The following is an 18688-nucleotide window of genomic DNA, read 5'->3' as shown; positions in this document are numbered from 1 at the left end:
GGCATTTTATTCTCATCTCACGGAGGACGTCTGTTCCGAAGAGGACTACGAACACGCTCGTAGTGTGTGGACGGCCTTCAACTGCCAAATTTTTCGTGATTATCACGATCTCTATCTTAAATTGGACGTGACACTTCTCATGGACATTTTCGAATCGTTTCGCAAGAGATGCATCGCGATCTACAAGTTGGATCCTGCGTATTTCTTCACGACGCCGGGATTGACTTGGGAATCTATGATGAAATACACCAACATGGAACTGGGACTCATCGCAGAGAAAGAACAGTGCCTTCATGGAGAGTGCGATACGCGGTGGCATCGTCCAATGTCCCCGACGCCATGCTCAGGCAAACAATCCTCATACGCCTGCTTATGATGCATCGAAGCCCAACACCTACATCGTCTACTGGGATGTCAACAACTTGTATGGCCATTCCATGTCCCAGTGTCTTCCCATCAGCGACTACGAGTGGATGACCGAAGAGGAACTCTCCTGCGAGGATTTTCTCAACTGGAGCGAAAATAACGAATGGGGCTGTTTCTTGGAAGTGGATCTCGATTACCCCGAAACGCTTCACGAGAAACATCACGGATTGGCCCTGGCCCCCACCAAAGAGAAGCCACCTGGAGGACAGGAGCCAAAACTCATACTAAGCATGGAGAACAAGCGGAATTACGTTTTGCACTACCGACTCCTCCAAGTTTACGTGAGTCACGGCTTGCAGCTGAAGAAAATACATAGAGGATTGAAGTTCCGACAGAGCAAGTGGCTCGAACCGTACATAGCCGAGAACACGCAACGCAGAGCGCAATCAACATCGCCTGCAGACAAGGATCTGTACAAACTATTCAATAACGCCATCTACGGCAAGACGATGGAGAACGTGCGCAATTACATCGACGTAACGTTGGTCACGGACGAAAAGAAATTCGAGAAGATCGTCGCGTCCCCCTACTTTAAAAACTTCATCATTTTCGACGAGAATCTAGTATTCATCGAGAAGAACAAGAAGCAAGTGATGCTCAACAAACCGATTGCCATAGGCGCCACCGTCCTTGAACTCTCTAAATTGCACATGTACCAATCCTACTACGATCAGTTTCAACCTTTTTATGGAGATAACATTGAAATATGTTACATTGACACGGATAGCTTCATTTTTCTAATCCAAACACCAAGCCTCGAAAATGATCTGAGTTCGATGAAGCATCTTTTTGATTTTAGCAACTTACCATCAGGCCATCACTTGCATTCGACAGAAAATAAAATGACCATAGGAAAGTTCAAAGACGAAGCGGCTGGTAATTACATCAGCGAATTTGCGGGGCTTCGTGCCAAAATGTACTGCGTCAAGATTGCAGAAGAAAAAGAGATTAAGAAAGCGAAGGGTGTAGGAAAAACAAGTACCAGCAAATTCAACATGCAAGACTACAAAGAATGCCTGTTTCAAGGTAAAAGAAAACTTAGCACCGATCATCGCATTGCGAATAAATTACACGAACTGTACACGACGCGCGTAACCAAAGTAGCATTGGATGCCAGAGACAACAAGTTACGTGTTCTCGATTGTCAAATCCACACGAGAGAGTGGGGCCACTGCAATGGAAGCGATAAATGTGACGTGTGTTAACTGTAACCCCATAGCCATGAAGTCCGCTGTGTCTTTTGCCATTCTCCAAAAACATACGGAGGAAAAGAGGAAAAGGGAAGCCCTCGGGCGATGAAAAGTTGGAAGTTGTTATTATGTCGTTTACGCTCGCTCTAAACGAGGCTCATTAAATTCAGCTCTTACTTTTTTCTTCTTCATCGTGATTTAATGACATAATTACATGTTCGAGCCTTTTGAATTGCATCGCTGCAGAGGAAAATCTTCTCTTGAAATTTAAATAACTAACAAGGACAATGAATCTTTTTGGTTTTCGAAAACAGATCAACATGGAAACTGCACCACCAAATTCCAATAACCTCTTACCTTCCGTCTTATCTAAACTGAATGGTCTACTGATTGTACACCTCAACAGTATTTGGACGAAATTGGATGACGATGTGGGCAAGATGTTTTACGTCTTCAATAACAATTTACATTTTTACAAAATTCCGATCGACGGGAAACTTCGGATCACCGTGAATCCGGACAACGAAGGGCGAAATATTAAAATTTCTACCGGCAAGAACATTTTTCGAATGAAGCACGACAAGGTACTTTCTAACATGGCGTACGATGTGTCTGCAGGAGATTATCTTTACGTGGAACTCCTAGGAGATTACGACAAACTCATTCCTCTCTTCGTAGAATTACGAATCGTCTATCCTATTATAAATAACCGTTAACAAAATGCCTAACGACATTTTCGGCCACACCAAGCGTGTAGACCACGCAGAAGAGATTCTCATGTTGGATATTCGAGTTAGAAAGTTGAAGAGTGATTTGATCGCTTTGCAGGAGACCTTAAACAAAAGTTTAGAGTCGGAGATCGCTACGCTCCAAACGCAATGTCTCGATCCTATTCTGAAAATCGATTCCGAACTGAAAACGCTCATAAAAAAATATGTTGACGTACCTTCTTACGACAACGTTCAAAATATACAGTTGAGCGTGGATTCGCTTCAAAATGATTTGGCCAAATTACAGCAATTTCAATCGAAAAAAGAAGATTTGGAAAAATTGAAACTCGAAATCGAAGAACGAACTTCCGCAATCGAAAAGAATTTCTCTGAACTTCAAACCGTCGTGAATGATATCGATGTAGAACGCTTGCATGTCGTCGTTTCCAAATTACAAGAAGAATTCACCAGCACGTTGGAAGAAATTAAATTCAAGTTATAGACTTTGGAAGATACCATGACGAACCTACCATCGTCAGACGAACTGCAGGTCATCGGTAAAAGCGTTGCGAACATAAAAATTCAATTGGAAGCTTATCAAGATTTCGAACACATTCAAACCACCATCGCTACGCTTCAGGCGTCTTTGGAGTTAATCAACGAAGAAATTAAAAATATTCACGCTCAAGGAAGCGCGTTGACGAGCATTCAAGACACGTTAAGCACGGTTCAGCAGAAGATCGAATATTTAGAAAATTTGAACGTCGAATCGAACCTTGCTCATTTTCATCACGTACTGGACAACATACAGGGTGACTTGGAATCGTTACGGACGAGCGTACCCTCGAAGGAAGATTTGGAAAAAATTGAAAACGTCGGTGACGGCATTATCCGAATCGAGCGACATCAAAAGTTCGTTGAGCAATCTCGAAAGTACGGTGGCCAATCTCCCCACCTCCAAAGAATTGCACGCTTTGAAAAGGAACATATCTCGAATGCTGAAACGACTAGAAACGGAAACGGCAAACGTGGAACAGATTCGAGATGAAATTAGTTCGCTGGTGTCGACGCTGCCCACTTCGCAGAGCGTCGCGGATCTTCACACGCAGTTTACAGAGATGCGAAGCATCGTGAACGATCTTACCGAGAAAAGTTCGAAATTGAATCAAGTTGAGAACCTTCAGAACATTGTCGTCTACATCAGAGATCAAGTTGGAGTGCTGGAATCCACGCAGGAATCGACGCTGGCCTCTTTCGGTGCCAAGTTGCAAGAACTCAACGAAAACTACAAGCAGTTGAACGTGGAAGTGAAAATCAAACCGTCGTTTTCTTCCGTAACGGATACCATAGTCGAGCATTTGTTGCCCATCGAAAATAAACTCGGACACGTTCACAGTAATCTGCTCAGCGTCGACACTAAAATCGCCAAATTGTTCACCTTGCAAGCCATCGAAATCAACAGCGTGCCCAATCAACAGAGAATCTCCACTTTCGTCGAAGGTAACAAACTGTACATGTTACATCCTTATGGTCCGTACTACAAGTTTCTCCTCGATGGCACGATTCAGATAAACGAATTTTCGTACTGGTCTCACGGCATAAAAGCTAGCGTCCCCACCATGACGTTGATATCGAATCGTGGTGTCCAGAAAGCAGGAAACATTCCTCTGGCACGTTGGAACGAAACGCGCAACATATATGAAATACACGAAGACGAAGATCTTACCGTTTTCGACGTGAGTGCCGGCGATAAGCTGATCATTCAAAACACGAGCGAGGTGCCACCCTCTTTGAATCCCATCACGCTGGTGCTTCTCTTCAAACGTAATCTCTAAAAAAAAAAAAAAAAATGTCTAGGCACGCCATCGTCCAAGAATTGCATAAACCTGCACGCCGCAACTACGAACGTTTGGCGGTGGTAACCAAGGACATCGACGACCTCTGGGAAAGTGACCTCGTGGAGATGAGCAGCGGCAAGTTAAAAAATGTACATAAATTGAACAAGGGCAACAAGTACCTCCTCACCATCATAGACACATTTTCGAAATTCGCATGGGCTCTACCTTTGAAGGCGAAAACAGGAACATGCGTCACGGAAGCATTCAAATTAATTTTTCGCGAAAGCGGCAGACGACCTCGATTTCTGCACACGGACAAGGGGAAGGAATTCTACAATGCCGTATTCCAAAAGTTTATTCGGAAACACGACGTTCAACATTACTCGACCTTCAGTGACGTCAAAGCCAGCATCGTGGAAAGATTTAATCGCACTCTGAAATCGCGCATGTGGTCACGCTTCACGCTTCAGGGAAGCTACAAGTGGCTCACCATTCTTCCGGAACTTGTTAACAACTATAATCACACACGGCACAGAACGATAGGCATGAAGCCAGCTGACGTTACGAAGTCCGACGAGCAGCGTTTAATTTCTAGCGTTTACTGTCCAAAGTACACACCCACGACAAAAAGAGCTAAATACAAAATTGGAGACCAGGTGAGGATCAGTAAATTGAAGCGAACGTTCGACAGGGGTTTCACACGAAACTGGAGCACGGAACTTTTTACCGTGGTTCGAGTTTTACCCGGGAACCGTCACACGTATATAATAAAGGACAGTGGCGGTGAAATTTTATTGGGGCGCTTCTACGAGGAGGAACTCTCTAAAACTAAATACCCCGACACGTACCTTATCGAAAAAGTTTTGCGTAAGAGAGGTGACAAACTTTTGGTGAAATGGCTGGGACTTCCGGGAACAAGTTGGATCGATTCGAACGAAGTGATTCTATGAGTACGTGGAATGTTGTGAAACGTTTACCTGATTCGGAAAATCAAACGAAAAAAAGGAACGGCGAATTGCTCCCCGATAGCATACGATGTCTGATCGTAAGACCTTCAGGGTGCGGAAAGACGACACTGCTCATTGATAATTTTATCCTCGCACCCAATTGGTTAGACTGGGAAAACAGACACCTCTACGTATTTTCGAAAAGTCTCGAACAACCGACTTTCCAGCAACTTATGAAACTGTACGAGGGACTGGGCATTGCAACTTTCGCATCAGAAATCATTCCACTGGACGATTGTCTCGAGAATTCCGTTGTGGTGTTCGACGACATGATCCTGGAAAATCAAAACGAGATTCGTAATTTTTTCACTCGAGGTCGTCACAAAGGATTAGATTGTTTCTACCTGGCACAAACTTTTTCCAAGGTTCCGAAACAACTGCTACGCGATAATGCTAATTTTATTTGCTTGTTTCGACAAGACCACACCAATTTAAAACACGCACATGATGATTACGTAGGGGCTGACATGAATTACAATCTATTTTCTAAATTCTGCTCCCACTGTTGGAACAGTGACGATTTCGGATTCGTGACCATTGACATGACTCGAAAAGCAAACCATGGAAAGTATAGGAATAAAATAAACGTTTATCTAGACGTCTCAGAGTATATTAATCACCCTGAGGCTAACAAGAGGAAAATTTCAGATTTGCAACGAGAAGAAAAAAAATCCAAAAAAAATAAAATTTGAAAAAAAAAACATTCTTTTTTTTTCAAACGTCTGACAAGCATGTATAAATAACCATTACAAACAAAAAGTGAGTGTTAGAAAAGTGGATAGTCTCAAGCGGGTGACGGCAAGAAAACTACGAGAACCGAACGTATAGGCTGAGAATTCAACGTTTCAGAAACGTTTCAACGTATATAGAAAAATGTCAAAACGTCAATTTCAAGAAGACGAAAATCTCAAGTTGCGTGAATACCTCGTGAAACGCTTCAAAGGTTGGAAATCCGAGAATCGCGGATCCTACGGAGAGAAGAAACGTAAAGATCAACCTGTGATCGATGCCATCAGCGGTCTAGGTAAAGAAATTAAAAGCAAAAGATCGGAGGTTTCATATTCAGCATCCCGGCCATCCTGGCAGCATTGGGGGCCGTGGGAATTTTGGCCGGCGGAAGTGCCGCCATCGCGAAAACCGTCATTGACTCGAAAAAGAACAAGGCGGAATTGGAAGAACAAAAACGTCACAATCTGGCCATGTAGAAGAAAGGGGGGAAGGGCGTGATGAGGAAGTTTAAAAAAAAGAAACAGCACTCACCAACCGAGACATTGAATCTCTGATCAAACCATTACAAATCAAACACTTCAGAGGAGTTTTCATGTCCGACTCGTTACCTTCAACCGTTAAAAATAGAGAATGTGGAGTAGTCAACTTGGACAGTCAAGAAAATCCAGGCACGCATTTGATATGTTACCACAAAAATGACAACAAAGCATTCGTTTTCGATTCTTTCGGAGGTGTTCCACCTACAAATTTAGTTCATTATCTGAAAACAAACAAAACCCTATATATACTACAACGTCGAACGCATTCAAAATTTCGGAGACGTGAACTGCGGCCATCTCTGTCTCTCCATGCTCGCGTTTCTCTCTAAAATAAATAACCCTACGATCAAAGATTTCCAGAAAGCATTGTGGAACCTTAAACACGTTGGGCGTGTTCCATCTCACGAGCGAATCTTCGATCTTGAAACTCACGCTGCACGACGACATCGTCTATCCTAAATCCATAGCTCTGCGTGCATTCTACAGCATGTACCTCATACCTAACGTCACGCAGCACAACAACAAAATTAGCGTCGGAAGCGAACATATCGTCGTCACGCCAGGTCAATACAATCTTTCTACTTTGCAAGCTCACTTACCCCAAGACACGTACCTTTCTCAAAATTCGGTCACGCACAGAGTCGAAATCGTATCGGCGACGGAGACCGTGGACCTGGGCACCATAGGAGAACTTTTAGGTTTCGAGAACAACACAAAACTCGAAGCTGGCATCAAGCACGTAGCAACCAACATTCCTAAATTCTTGGCCATAGAGACTCTGATTGTACACTGCAACGTGGCGGAAGTAATGATCACGAAATCCTCGGACGGATTGCTGGGAAGTCACAAGCAGACGGGAATCATAGCCACGTTCAAACCAAGTTCCGAATTCATGGAACCGATCATCTACACACCCTCTTCGCCGATCTATTTTCCAGTATGTCGCAACAGCATAGACAACATAGAGTTGGTGGTGACGAACGAGAAAGGAGACTGGTGGATTTCGCAGGTGCCACGACGACGGCCGTCCTGGAGATCAACGTATAATAAATAACACACATAGTGAAAAAAAATGGAGCAAATCGAAAGTTACGAATTGCAATCTTTCCCTCCGAACCGTCGCACGTTCACCAATTTGAACGAAGCGAACCGGGAGATCGAAGACGACGTGGACGTAGGCGACGGATTCGTTCATCCTCACAGAGCGGACCTTTACCTTCAATTCGACGTGGTGAAAAAGGAAAGCGGAGAAGCCTTTCCGCCCAATGCCAATTTGAAACTCGTGGACAACTTCGTGCCTCACCTGTTCTCGCAGGTGGAGGTGAGGAAACACAACACCGTCATCGACAGAATCGATTATCCAGGCATCACGTCGACGGCAGTGGGAACATTGAAATTATCCAAAACGGACGCAGCATACTATCAGGCGGGAGGATTCGAAGCGGGAACCAAAATATCGACGAGAAGTCACACGGTGCTCTTTCCCATGCGTCTGCTTCCGGGATTCTTCTCGGACTACAAGGAGATCATCTGGAAGGGAGGACTGAGAATCACATTTCGAAGAGCGGCCAACGACAACGACGCACTGATGCGATACGCTACTTTGGGTCCGGACGGCACCACGCCGCTGCCCAACACTTTACCCGAAGCAGCCAAATGCGTCATCCGGAGCATGGAGTTGAGAATGCCGATCGTGGAATACGAAACGAACTACGCCCTCAAGTACAAAGCGGAGATCTTGAAAAGTCCGCAGGTGGCGATACACTTTCACGGTTACCAGTGCGTGCAGAAGTTAGCGTCCGGAAGTCACATGGAATTCGACGTGACGACGCAGTTCAACAACATACAGTTCGACATGCCAGACTTCGTCGTAGTGTTCTTTCAGACCGGGCGCGATAACAATCAGGAAAAAGATTCCAGCAAGTTCGACGACTGCAAGATCAAGAACGTTTATCTCAAGAATGGTAGGAACGAAGTCTTCCCGCGCGAGAATTACAACCTCGACATGACCAAAGACGATTACCTCAAACTTTACGAAGCTTACACGGCTTACAAGCGCGTGACCGAGGGAAACGTGGACATGTACTACACGCCCAGCGAATTCAAAACCCACAGACCCATGTCCGTCATCAACACCACGAAGAGGAAGCAGGTGGTGGTCAACGATCGCACCAACATCAAGGTCGTCTGCGAGTTCAACAGTCCGTTGCCCGAGGATACTCTATGCAGCGTCATCCTGGTCGCAGAGAAGTCCTTCATCCATGATGTGAAGAACGAGAGGGTCACAGAGCAGTTTTAACAGGTTTAACATCTTCTCTTGCACAATCAGTTACAATAAGAATTTTGTACTAGCACAATCAGTTACAATGGCACAATACGAATTTCACTAGTTCAGATCAGTTACAATGTCAATTTCATCAGTTATCAGTTACAATGTCCTTTTTTTTCATCAGTTTTTGCACTATAGCACGAGACAATCAGAATTTGCACAAAATTTGTTGTTGTTTTTTTACATGAGAAAATTAACAATAAAATTCTTTCTTTTTTTTTTCGTTTCAGATGCTGTCGAACATCAAAAACACATACACATACACACACACTAGAAAAAAAAAACATGTAACTTTATTTGTAACACACACATATTCTCCATCTTCATCAAGAAAATATTATAATAAACATAATTTTTTATCTATCTCACAATAAAACTCTATATCCAAAAATACAACATCAAATAACACTAGAGTCGTTAGTACACGTTTCATGCATTACGGAGGTCCTCTGTAGAGTTTCATGAAAGTTTGAGGAAAAAAAAACACGTGAAACTCTATAGAGGTGTGGTTATCTATAACCGCAGCCGTTAGAACCTTTACTTTTTTGGTTGGGCACCACGCACCCTGGCGAGGTTATAGGGGCCAGGAATCCTAAAAAACAACAATTATTATTTTGTTTGTTTGCTTGCGTCACAATACAGAAATAATGAGAGGCGCGCGCATATGTGTGTGTGGCAGAAATATCACATCGTTCGCGAGAGGTTTACAAAGGTCACGATATATAAACATTTGGCCGGGACTTAGAAAAAATTACGATAAGGTGCATTCGTACTTCAAGGATGAGAAAGTGAATTTTCTCGTACCGGCTTTTCTGCGCCGTGAAACATCGTCAGCGCAATAAATGAGGCGCGGAACGTGGAGAGAAAGTGAGTTTTTGAGGTTTCGATGCGATTTTCTGAGGGGTCGAAAAATCAGGGTATTGCTAGAAGGCATATTTACTATCTACTTACACAGATGAAAAACTAAATATGCTGACCAAGGCAGTAATTTATTTTATTAAAAACATAAACTAAACGTAACGTTTCAACCTTCTATCAAGGTCTTCTTTAGACTCTGTATCAAGTACAAAAGTAACAAGATACAAAAACAGGGCATTATTAGGGGCATGCATATTTCGTTTTTGACGAAAAAACTAAATTTGAAAAAACACATTGTAGTGTTAATTTTTCATGTTTTTGAAAGGTGTGAGATGCATTTTGTGACCATGTTTTGTCACGAAATAATGCGAAATGAGCTGCAAAAAGCGAAATTAACTCTTAAACACGAAATTTACCATTTATATACCGACGCGACACTTTCTGAAGTCTGAAGTATCCTGTGAGTTATGCAATTCCCGGAAAATTGATTAATTCTGCTGTTAATATTGGAGAAGCAAAAATGGACTCCTTTACACAGAAATAAACTTAATACTCTTATAACTACATAAATGTGCTATTAGAAGTGAAATGTTAATTCTGTGGAATAAGTATAGTTTTTAAATCAAATTTAGGATTATATTCACAATTTTAAAACCAAAATGTCTTTTTATATACCACTTTTCATCAAATTTTTCACCGCTATAACACCGATATTTTATTTTATTTACCGCTTTTGAACCCGAAATTGACTCCGTTTTTGTTCCGAAATTTTGCTTTTTTATTTACCAAAAATATGTGCCTCTAGGCATTATATATACACAAACATTACTTCCTCCAGACTATTTAGAAAGTTGTTTGGAACTTTCTAGCAGGTGACTTTCACTTTCCAACTTTACTTTCACCTAAAAGGCTAAACACAATTACTTCCTTATAGAATGTGGTTGGACTTTTAATCTCACGCTCTTTTCCCTTCATTTTTCTTCCTTCTCCTCTCCTCTTTCTCTCTTGTCCTTTCCTCTCTTTCTAACATCTTCTTCCATTCTTTGTTTAACTTCAATCCCCCATTCCAGTTCATTGTGTCTTCTTCACCTTTCTTCTCTATTATTATCTACGAAGTGAAATGTAAAGAATGTCAGAGTGTGTACATAGGAGAAACGAAAAAGAGGCTGAAAGACAGGTTGAAACAACATAGGGATGATGTACGACTTAAGAGTGAAAGAAATGCAATATTTAGACACACGAGAGAAACAGGACATGACATAGAGTGGGATGAGGCTAAGCAGATAGGAAGGGAGAAGAGAATGCTAGTGAGAAAATGGAAGGAAGCCAAGGAAATAGAGAAGAAAGGTGAAGAAGACACAATGAACTGGAATGGGGGATTGAAGTTAAACAAAGAATGGAAGAAGATGTTAGAAAGAGTGGAAAGGACAAGAGAGAAATAGGAGAGGAGAAGGAAGAGAAATGAAGGGAAAAGTACGTGAGATTAAAAGTCCAACCACATTCTATATGGAAGTAATTGTGTTTAGCCTTTTAGGTGAAAGTAAAGTTTGAAAGTGAAAGTCACCTGCTGGAAAGTTCCAAACAACTTTCTGAATTGAATTGATTTGGTGTTTTAAGTCCACTTTATGCACAGTAAGGCTAATTGGGACTGGACCTACAGTTTAAAGTGGGATCCGAACCACTATGTGCCTCCACCGGGTATCGAACCCGGGACCCCTTGATTACAAGGCAACGACGCTACCACTGCGCCATCGAGAAGGCCTCCAAACAACTTTCTAAATAGTCTGGAGGAAGTAATGTTTGTGTGTATATATAATGTCCTGTTTTTGTATCTTGTTACTTTTGTACTTGATACAGAGTCTGAAGAAGACCTTGATAGAAGGTTGAAACGTTACGTTTAGTTTATGTTTCTAATAAAATAAATTACTGCCTTGGTCAGCATATTTAGTTTTTCATAATCATGGAAACAAGGCTTAATGGTGTTATAACTGCACAGATGATGCAACATTCATAACAAGGACAGAAGATTTAATGAAATGAGTATTTCAAGAACTACAGAAAGAAACAGAGAAAGTAGGACTACAAGTAGACACCGAAAAGCAGATGTAGACAAATACACATCATACAAACAGAGGATACAGAAATACAAACAGTTCAAAGCTTTAAATATCTGGGAATGGTAATAAATAACAACAATCAAATGAGCAAAGCAATTTTTGGACAGAATACAAGCAGGCTACATAGCATACTGCGCCAATCTACAGTCGTTCAAGAGCGAGCTAATCGACAGAATAACTCAAATAAAAGCATATAAAACGTTAATGAGACCAGTAATTACGTACAGCTCTGAAGTGTGGACTCTCTCGAAGGAAGATGAAAACCACCTGAGAGTTCTTAAAAGAAGAATAATCAAAAAATCTATGGAACCGTAAGGATAAATGGAGAATCAGAAATAATGAAGAAATAGATGGAATACTCGATGGACAAGATATAGTTAGATTCATAAAATCACAAAGAATCAGATGTCGAAAGAATCTGAGAGGAAAGATTGGCAAAGAAAATAATGGAGGAAAGAATGTATTCATAGAGGGGAAGGGGGAGACTAAAATCAAGATGGAAGGATGAAGTCATCCAGGACCTGAAGAAGCTGGAAATAAGGGAATGGGAGAGAAGAATACAAAATAGAGAAGACTAGAGACATGTTGTGGAAGAGGCCAAGGCCCACCAGGGGCTGTAGAGTCGGATGGTAAGATAAGGTAAGAGAATTACTTACAAATCAGATTTAGATACCATGCCATAACATTATTAAAGTAATGTAATTGTAACTATTTTGAGGAACAAGATATACGTAATTCAAGTTGTTTCTGTCATAATGTAGTAAATTAACTTTTCCAAAAGTTCAGTTCTTAAGTTTTATGTGGATTAGTGTTCACTTCCATATAAATGTTACTTTCTGGTCAAGCACGTAACATTTCCTCTTTCTGTTTTCCATGCCGACCAGTAGCAACTGAAAACGATCACTGAAGAAACCGCTGTTCTGTTTTTATTATTAAACACTGCAAACGTCAGCTATCGGCATCCTTTTAACGTGTGTAGTTTCGTATCGGGATTACGTACAAAAGAAAATGCATCTCATGTTCTGAACAACTGCAGCAAATCTTTCTACTCTTGACTTCATGACTCTCCTTGCTTTTTCTATGACACCATCATGCCACACTCATCTTTTTCACAACTCAAGACCAACCGCCGCCATGCCCGCGTATCCTGTTTTGTATTTTAAAATCACCTTGTTTTTGTAACCACAAGAAATGTATACTTTTGTAGCTTGGTTCCGTACAAATGAATTGTATTTCATGAAAATTAGTACGTTTAACCCCGAATTATGTGTAAATGCCTTACGTACAAATAAGGTTTATTTAACGTTTTTTTTTAAAATTATATTTTGCCGGGACCTACAGTAATTTACGTATAAAACAGAATTAAGGTGAACTGAGTTATGTATAAAGCAGTATCAACTGTATGTGTTCGATTCAATTAACATTTATTATTCCTACAATTAGGTTAACCATGACAAGGAAAGGACAAGGAAGTTGAAGAAGCGTCGACTGGCCTTCGTTAAAAGAATACAATCATTTACGAAATATTCATTCACCTTGATTTAGGGAGGAAATTAACCACATCGAGACAGTTATTCTTTTAGGAATTCTAATCGTACCTAATTACTTTTAAACAGAGTTACTTTTTTGCAATAGAATTAACGTTATTAACAATCACTTTTACAGTTACTTTGTGGCACTTAAATTGTTAACTTGGAAATTTTTACCGTGGACAAGAGCTAAGTTTGGCAACTCTGTTTCCAACAGTGTGTATTCTCTGGATGTCAAGGTGAAACTATATTTGTAGAATCACCTAAGGCAAGGAGTCTAGGCTTCATTGCATGTTAAATGTAGAAAATTCGTGATTTTTTGCAATTGGCTATTTCTAAGTGAACTTGAAGGGTTCAGTGTTGTGTTCCATCTTATTTTTTTGTAATGAGGACTATATACCAAACTTATGTCATTGCATGTCATTTGTTTGCAAGAAAATTTCCAGCAGAAAGTAACTTACAGTTGCGTTTTAAGTACCAGTAATTGTAACCGAGTTACTATTTAAAATTTGTTTGAAATCACTGAAGTGGAAAGTCAGCCAGGTGTGCTAATGTTAGTACAAGAACATTTTAAAATACTATGTGATTTCTATGGTGAATAACAAGTCTTTACAATGCAGGAAAAACAATTTGTCCTCACTTTTATCTACTGATCATATTTGGCGCTGCAGCCGAAGTGCAATTTGAAAGATTTTCACTTCAAGTCAAGGCTTCAAGACTGAACTGTGAGACTATATTCAGAGGATATTCACTTCAAGTACAGTCTAGATATTTCTACAACTTGGTTAACCATGAATTAAGTGAAGTTCTCAGCTTTATCTGAAATTTAAATGCATTATTATTGTATTGTTTGAGCCTAATTACTGAAAGATGTTTGTTAACTAGATTTTGTCGGATCATATGATTTGCAATCTCAAGAAATCATGTGCCCTGTGCTGCGTCAATTATTTCAGGCGACATACATTTTTAAACCCACTTGGCTTAAAGAAAGAGAGGTTAATTCAATGCACTTCATAATACACCCAGAATCATCATATAGAAGAAGCTTAGCACTCGCTATGGACGAAGGGTCGAATCATCGTCATCCATACTCATCGTCATAATTAGCCCAGAAGTACAGAAAAGTGACAGGTAATAACCAAAGATGCAAATACAGTTTCAGTTAGTTAAATGTAATGATATATAATTATCACATCAATTACGTGCTGATTCCATAGTGAGCCAACAAATAAATAAAGATTAGGAATTTTCAAAATGCTAAGTTTACAATATGAGATATTGTAATAATTTAATGGTAATATTGCATGTATGTGTGTGGGTAGGGTGTGTGTGTGTGTGTGTACGAGAGAGACTTTGTATACTTACTCTGCAAGGTGACCTGTAGAATTGTAATGGTCCCTCAAGGTAACCTGTGCACAATCGATGATCAGTGTGATTTTTATAATTTCTAGCACATACATAGTCACTGGTAATTGGCACTTGTGCAACCTTCAGTTGGCCTGGCTTAACGAAAATCCCTTTGCTATAACCTACGTAGCCCCAACCAACCACACTACACCATTGGGCTGCAAAAAGAAAAGAAAAATCAAATCCTCATATGTTTTGGAATATGGCATGTTGACAATGGCTACATATTCGGAAATTAAAAATATTGGAGACAAAAAATAAATAAATAAATAGAAATAACTAAAGAGAGAGAAAGAGGAGAGGAAGGAAGAGAAGAGAAGAGAAGAAAATCGCCTTTATGGAGTGCTCCTAGAGATAAAAAGGTAAGACTTAGATGAATTCAACTTGAGTGTATTACCTTCAGACCATTTATATTTTGAAGTGAGCTCCTGTTGCAATGCTTAGGGCCTGGTATGTGTACATATAGTTGTATGTCATCTGCATATTGATGGCATTTGAAATGTTTTAAGGATTCATTAAAATATTTGATGTATATGGAAAAGGTCTTAGAATTCTTCCTTGTGTGCTCCTTGTTTGATACCAAGCAATTTTGATAGCAACAACATATTCTCTACTAATTTTACACTTGTTGTCTGTATGTTAAATAATACTGAAACCATAACAATTCTTTATATTTTATGTAAATTGATTTCAATTTATTTGCAAACAGGTTGTTGTTTTTAGGAGTCAAATGCCTTGGTATAATCAAGGAGTACCAGGAACGTAATTTTACCATATCCAACCCCTTGGCTATGTCCTCAACAACACTAACTAAAGTAGTTACTGTACTGTGCTGTTTCCTGAAGCCTGATTGGCGTGGAGAATAGTGGTCATGAGTGATCTAAGGTCGAAATTTTTCTGGCCTTGTCCCCGTATAAAGTGGCTCCGGGGTTCACCCAGCCTCAAATCAATGGATACCTGGGGGCATCCCTGGGGAGAAAAAGTGGCAGGAGCATGGTGCTGATCACATCACATCCAAAATTGCCAAAATCGAGAATGTGTGTGGTTCCTACCCCCACATCGCCTAAATGTGCCTTCATGGCATGGTGTTATATGCACGGGAAACTTTTCCTTATCAACATCAGATGTTCAAGTAATTGTTCTTTTACTATAACTTTAGACATAATTGGAAGTACGCTTATTGGTCTTATCTTTAACATCAAGGGAGGTAGTCGTTTTTGGTTTCGGAGATGGTGACTGGAGCTGATCAAGTTTTGCTCCTCTTCTTACTGGTTTATGCTGCTCCACTGGTTAATGACGAAGTTGTTGGAGATTTGCTTTGTATTCAGAGAGTTTGGCAGTAGATACTAAGTCTGTGAGGGTGTTGAGCTTGTTGAAATGGGCAGAACTAATTAATTGGTATGTGCTTAAGTTTGGAAGGGATTGTCTAATAGTTGTTATGCAGTCATCTGTTGAGAGGTTGAATGAGGTTGCGCGAATTGTTGCAATTTTATTTATGAGGCCTTCCGCTTTGCTAGTCACATTTTTAATGTGGAGAGTGAATTGTAGATTCTCCTGCAGTGTAACCCTGAGATATCTTTCTTGCTTCACTCTGTTCAGGTTGGTCTCTCTCAGTTTAATACACTGGCGTACGCAGAAGGGACTGAAAGGAGTATAGCCCCCTCCGAAATTTTCCGAAAATTTAAGAAAAAATCAAATGGAAGCAGTAAAAAAAGTCGGGAAAAACCCATAGTGGTACGAATGACGTCAAAAGGGGGAACATGTTTGTTATGCCACACGAATTAACTTCTGAGAACTACTTGATGTATTACAATGTACAATATGTTTTCTTGAGAACAAACATTTTCTACGAAACTGTAAGCAGCCGGCCACCTTTAGAACAGATGTAACGGTTTTGTAATTATTTGTTTTAAAATAAGTTACAAGCAATTTACAAAATATTTACATCGGACATGTTGTTAATTAGTTATGAGTTATTTCTTAAAATTTCATAAATTTATCCCTTATTAGAGATTTGTAAATTATCCTAGTGGATAACAATGGCCACCTTTGGCTTACGTACCTTACATAGAATTATACTGGCCATAGGTCCAAATGCCAGACCCTCATTAGTCTGTAAAATGCAGTTCGGGGTGTAGTACATCGTTGACCCTTATATCTAGAGAGGATATGAATTTGATGCCATTCATTATTCACAATACTATAAGTGAAATGCCAAGTACTTGCCTTTTTCTACATTTTTAGTGCGATTTTGCCCACCTATTTAGACAGTTCTTAGTGCCTAGAAATCACGGAATGTGTCCTCTAAATATTTTTATAATGTTGAAATTACCATTAACATAGTGAAAACAATATCAGTGTTAAAAAAGTAAGTGAAAATAATATCATCAGTGTTAAGAAAGTAAGTTATTTCGTGTCATTTGAGATGATCTCTGTGATCCACACGATCCGCACGATCCAAAACAATCTGATATTGTTTACTATAATAATCAGCAATCACTTAGTAAAGATTGTATTTTTACTTCATAAATCTGAAAGTTGGGACTCTACCATTTAAAACTATATGCAACATATGAAATTAACCATCAAGTGACCAGGTATGATATTTTATTTTATGAAGTAATTTGCATTAGAAAACTTGGAAAAACTGAACGTACAGGTTTATGTAATGAAAGGGATTTAGCTGATATTACTTGTACCCGTAGAGATATAGACATGTGTTTTATTATATTTGTTAGATTTAGTTATTCTGTACCCATATTGATTTTTAATTGCTTGTAAATATCGTTTCAATGATAGGAAAACCTGTGCTCAAGTGATAAAGAATACTCAAAGATTACAATATTAAAATTTTATCTTCATATACCTACAGTTCGGACGCGATAAGAAGCGGCGTGCAATCAGAACGCAGAACGGCAGAACGTGACCAAATTCTGTCTCCTCGTTGGCTGCCATGTGGCTGGGGGGTTTCTACGTTGCCACGTTCGCACAAACACACGGACAGGCTAGTCAGCTGTTGGCAAGCTCGAGAAAAAAGCGTCTCGCGCGAAATAAAGCACGTATGTATCAGTATGCTAATATATGTTATTTCAGTCGTAAAGTGATAATTTAACGAATCATACATTCTGGCAAGCATGAAACATTTTATCTTCCTGCTCTACACAGCAACCGAAAACCTTCAATGAAAGAACCTTTGTTGAGTTTTTATTATGGTACATTGCAAGCATCAGCTACCGGCATCTTTTCACTTATGTTGTATCGTATCACAATTACCAACAAAAGAAAATGCGTCTTGTGTTATGAACAACACTGTGGCAAATCGTTCTCCTTTGATTTCATGCCGCCTCTCTTTGCCTTCTTTGTCACGCCGCGATTGTTGAAGCTTCAGAACGCACAAATGAAATGTATTTCTTGAAAATTAGGGCAAATTACGTATAAACAAATTACGTACAACTTCGTTTTGTTAACACGTTTTTAAATTATATTTTGAGGGACCTACAAAAATTCACCTCTAAAACAGAATTTTACAGAACTGAGTTACTGTATTACGGAGAAGAATTTATCAAGAACAAATCATTGTGTGTGAATTGATTGATTGAGTTGGTGTTTGAAAGTCCACATTATGCACACTACGGCTAATCTGGAATGGACCTACAGTTGGAAGTGGGATCCGAACCACTATGTGCCTCGACAGGGTATCAAACCCAGGACTACTTGATTACAAGGCGACAACGCTTACCCTACCACTGTGCCATCGGGGAGGCACATGTGGGTGTGTGAAGTGAGATAATTTGGGAAGCTACAGGATAATACAGGCTCTGGCAATACAGGGTTCAATTAATTACAACGAAACGCTTGGCAATTGCTCGATTTCCTTAACATTAATGATATATTTGGTACATGTGTTATCAATGCTTTGAGCTACCTGTATGTAAAAGCATAAAAAATGAATGAAAGAACAGAAGTAGTAGTTAAAGAATCAGTTGTTTTTGCTTACCGGCTACCATTG

The 18688-nt window shown here is 40.0% G+C and overlaps 1 protein-coding gene across 1 annotated transcript in view; it reads right to left on the bottom strand.

The window, feature by feature from the left end:
* Window positions 1-18688, bottom strand: part of LOC145988223 (trypsin V-B-like) — a 46229-nt gene that overhangs the window by 6401 nt on the left and 21140 nt on the right. The window contains exon 7 of the mRNA XM_083123070.1: window positions 14638-14837. Coding sequence (XP_082979196.1) covers window positions 14638-14837 — 200 coding nt within the window. The remainder of the gene's footprint in view (window positions 1-14637; window positions 14838-18688) is intronic.

The sequence above is a fragment of the Lepisma saccharinum genome, chromosome 5 (genome assembly GCF_977018435.1).
Source record: "Lepisma saccharinum chromosome 5, izLepSacc3.1, whole genome shotgun sequence".
Taxonomy (NCBI): domain Eukaryota; kingdom Metazoa; phylum Arthropoda; class Insecta; order Zygentoma; family Lepismatidae; genus Lepisma; species Lepisma saccharinum.
This window is presented reverse-complemented; position numbering and strand designations above follow the sequence as displayed.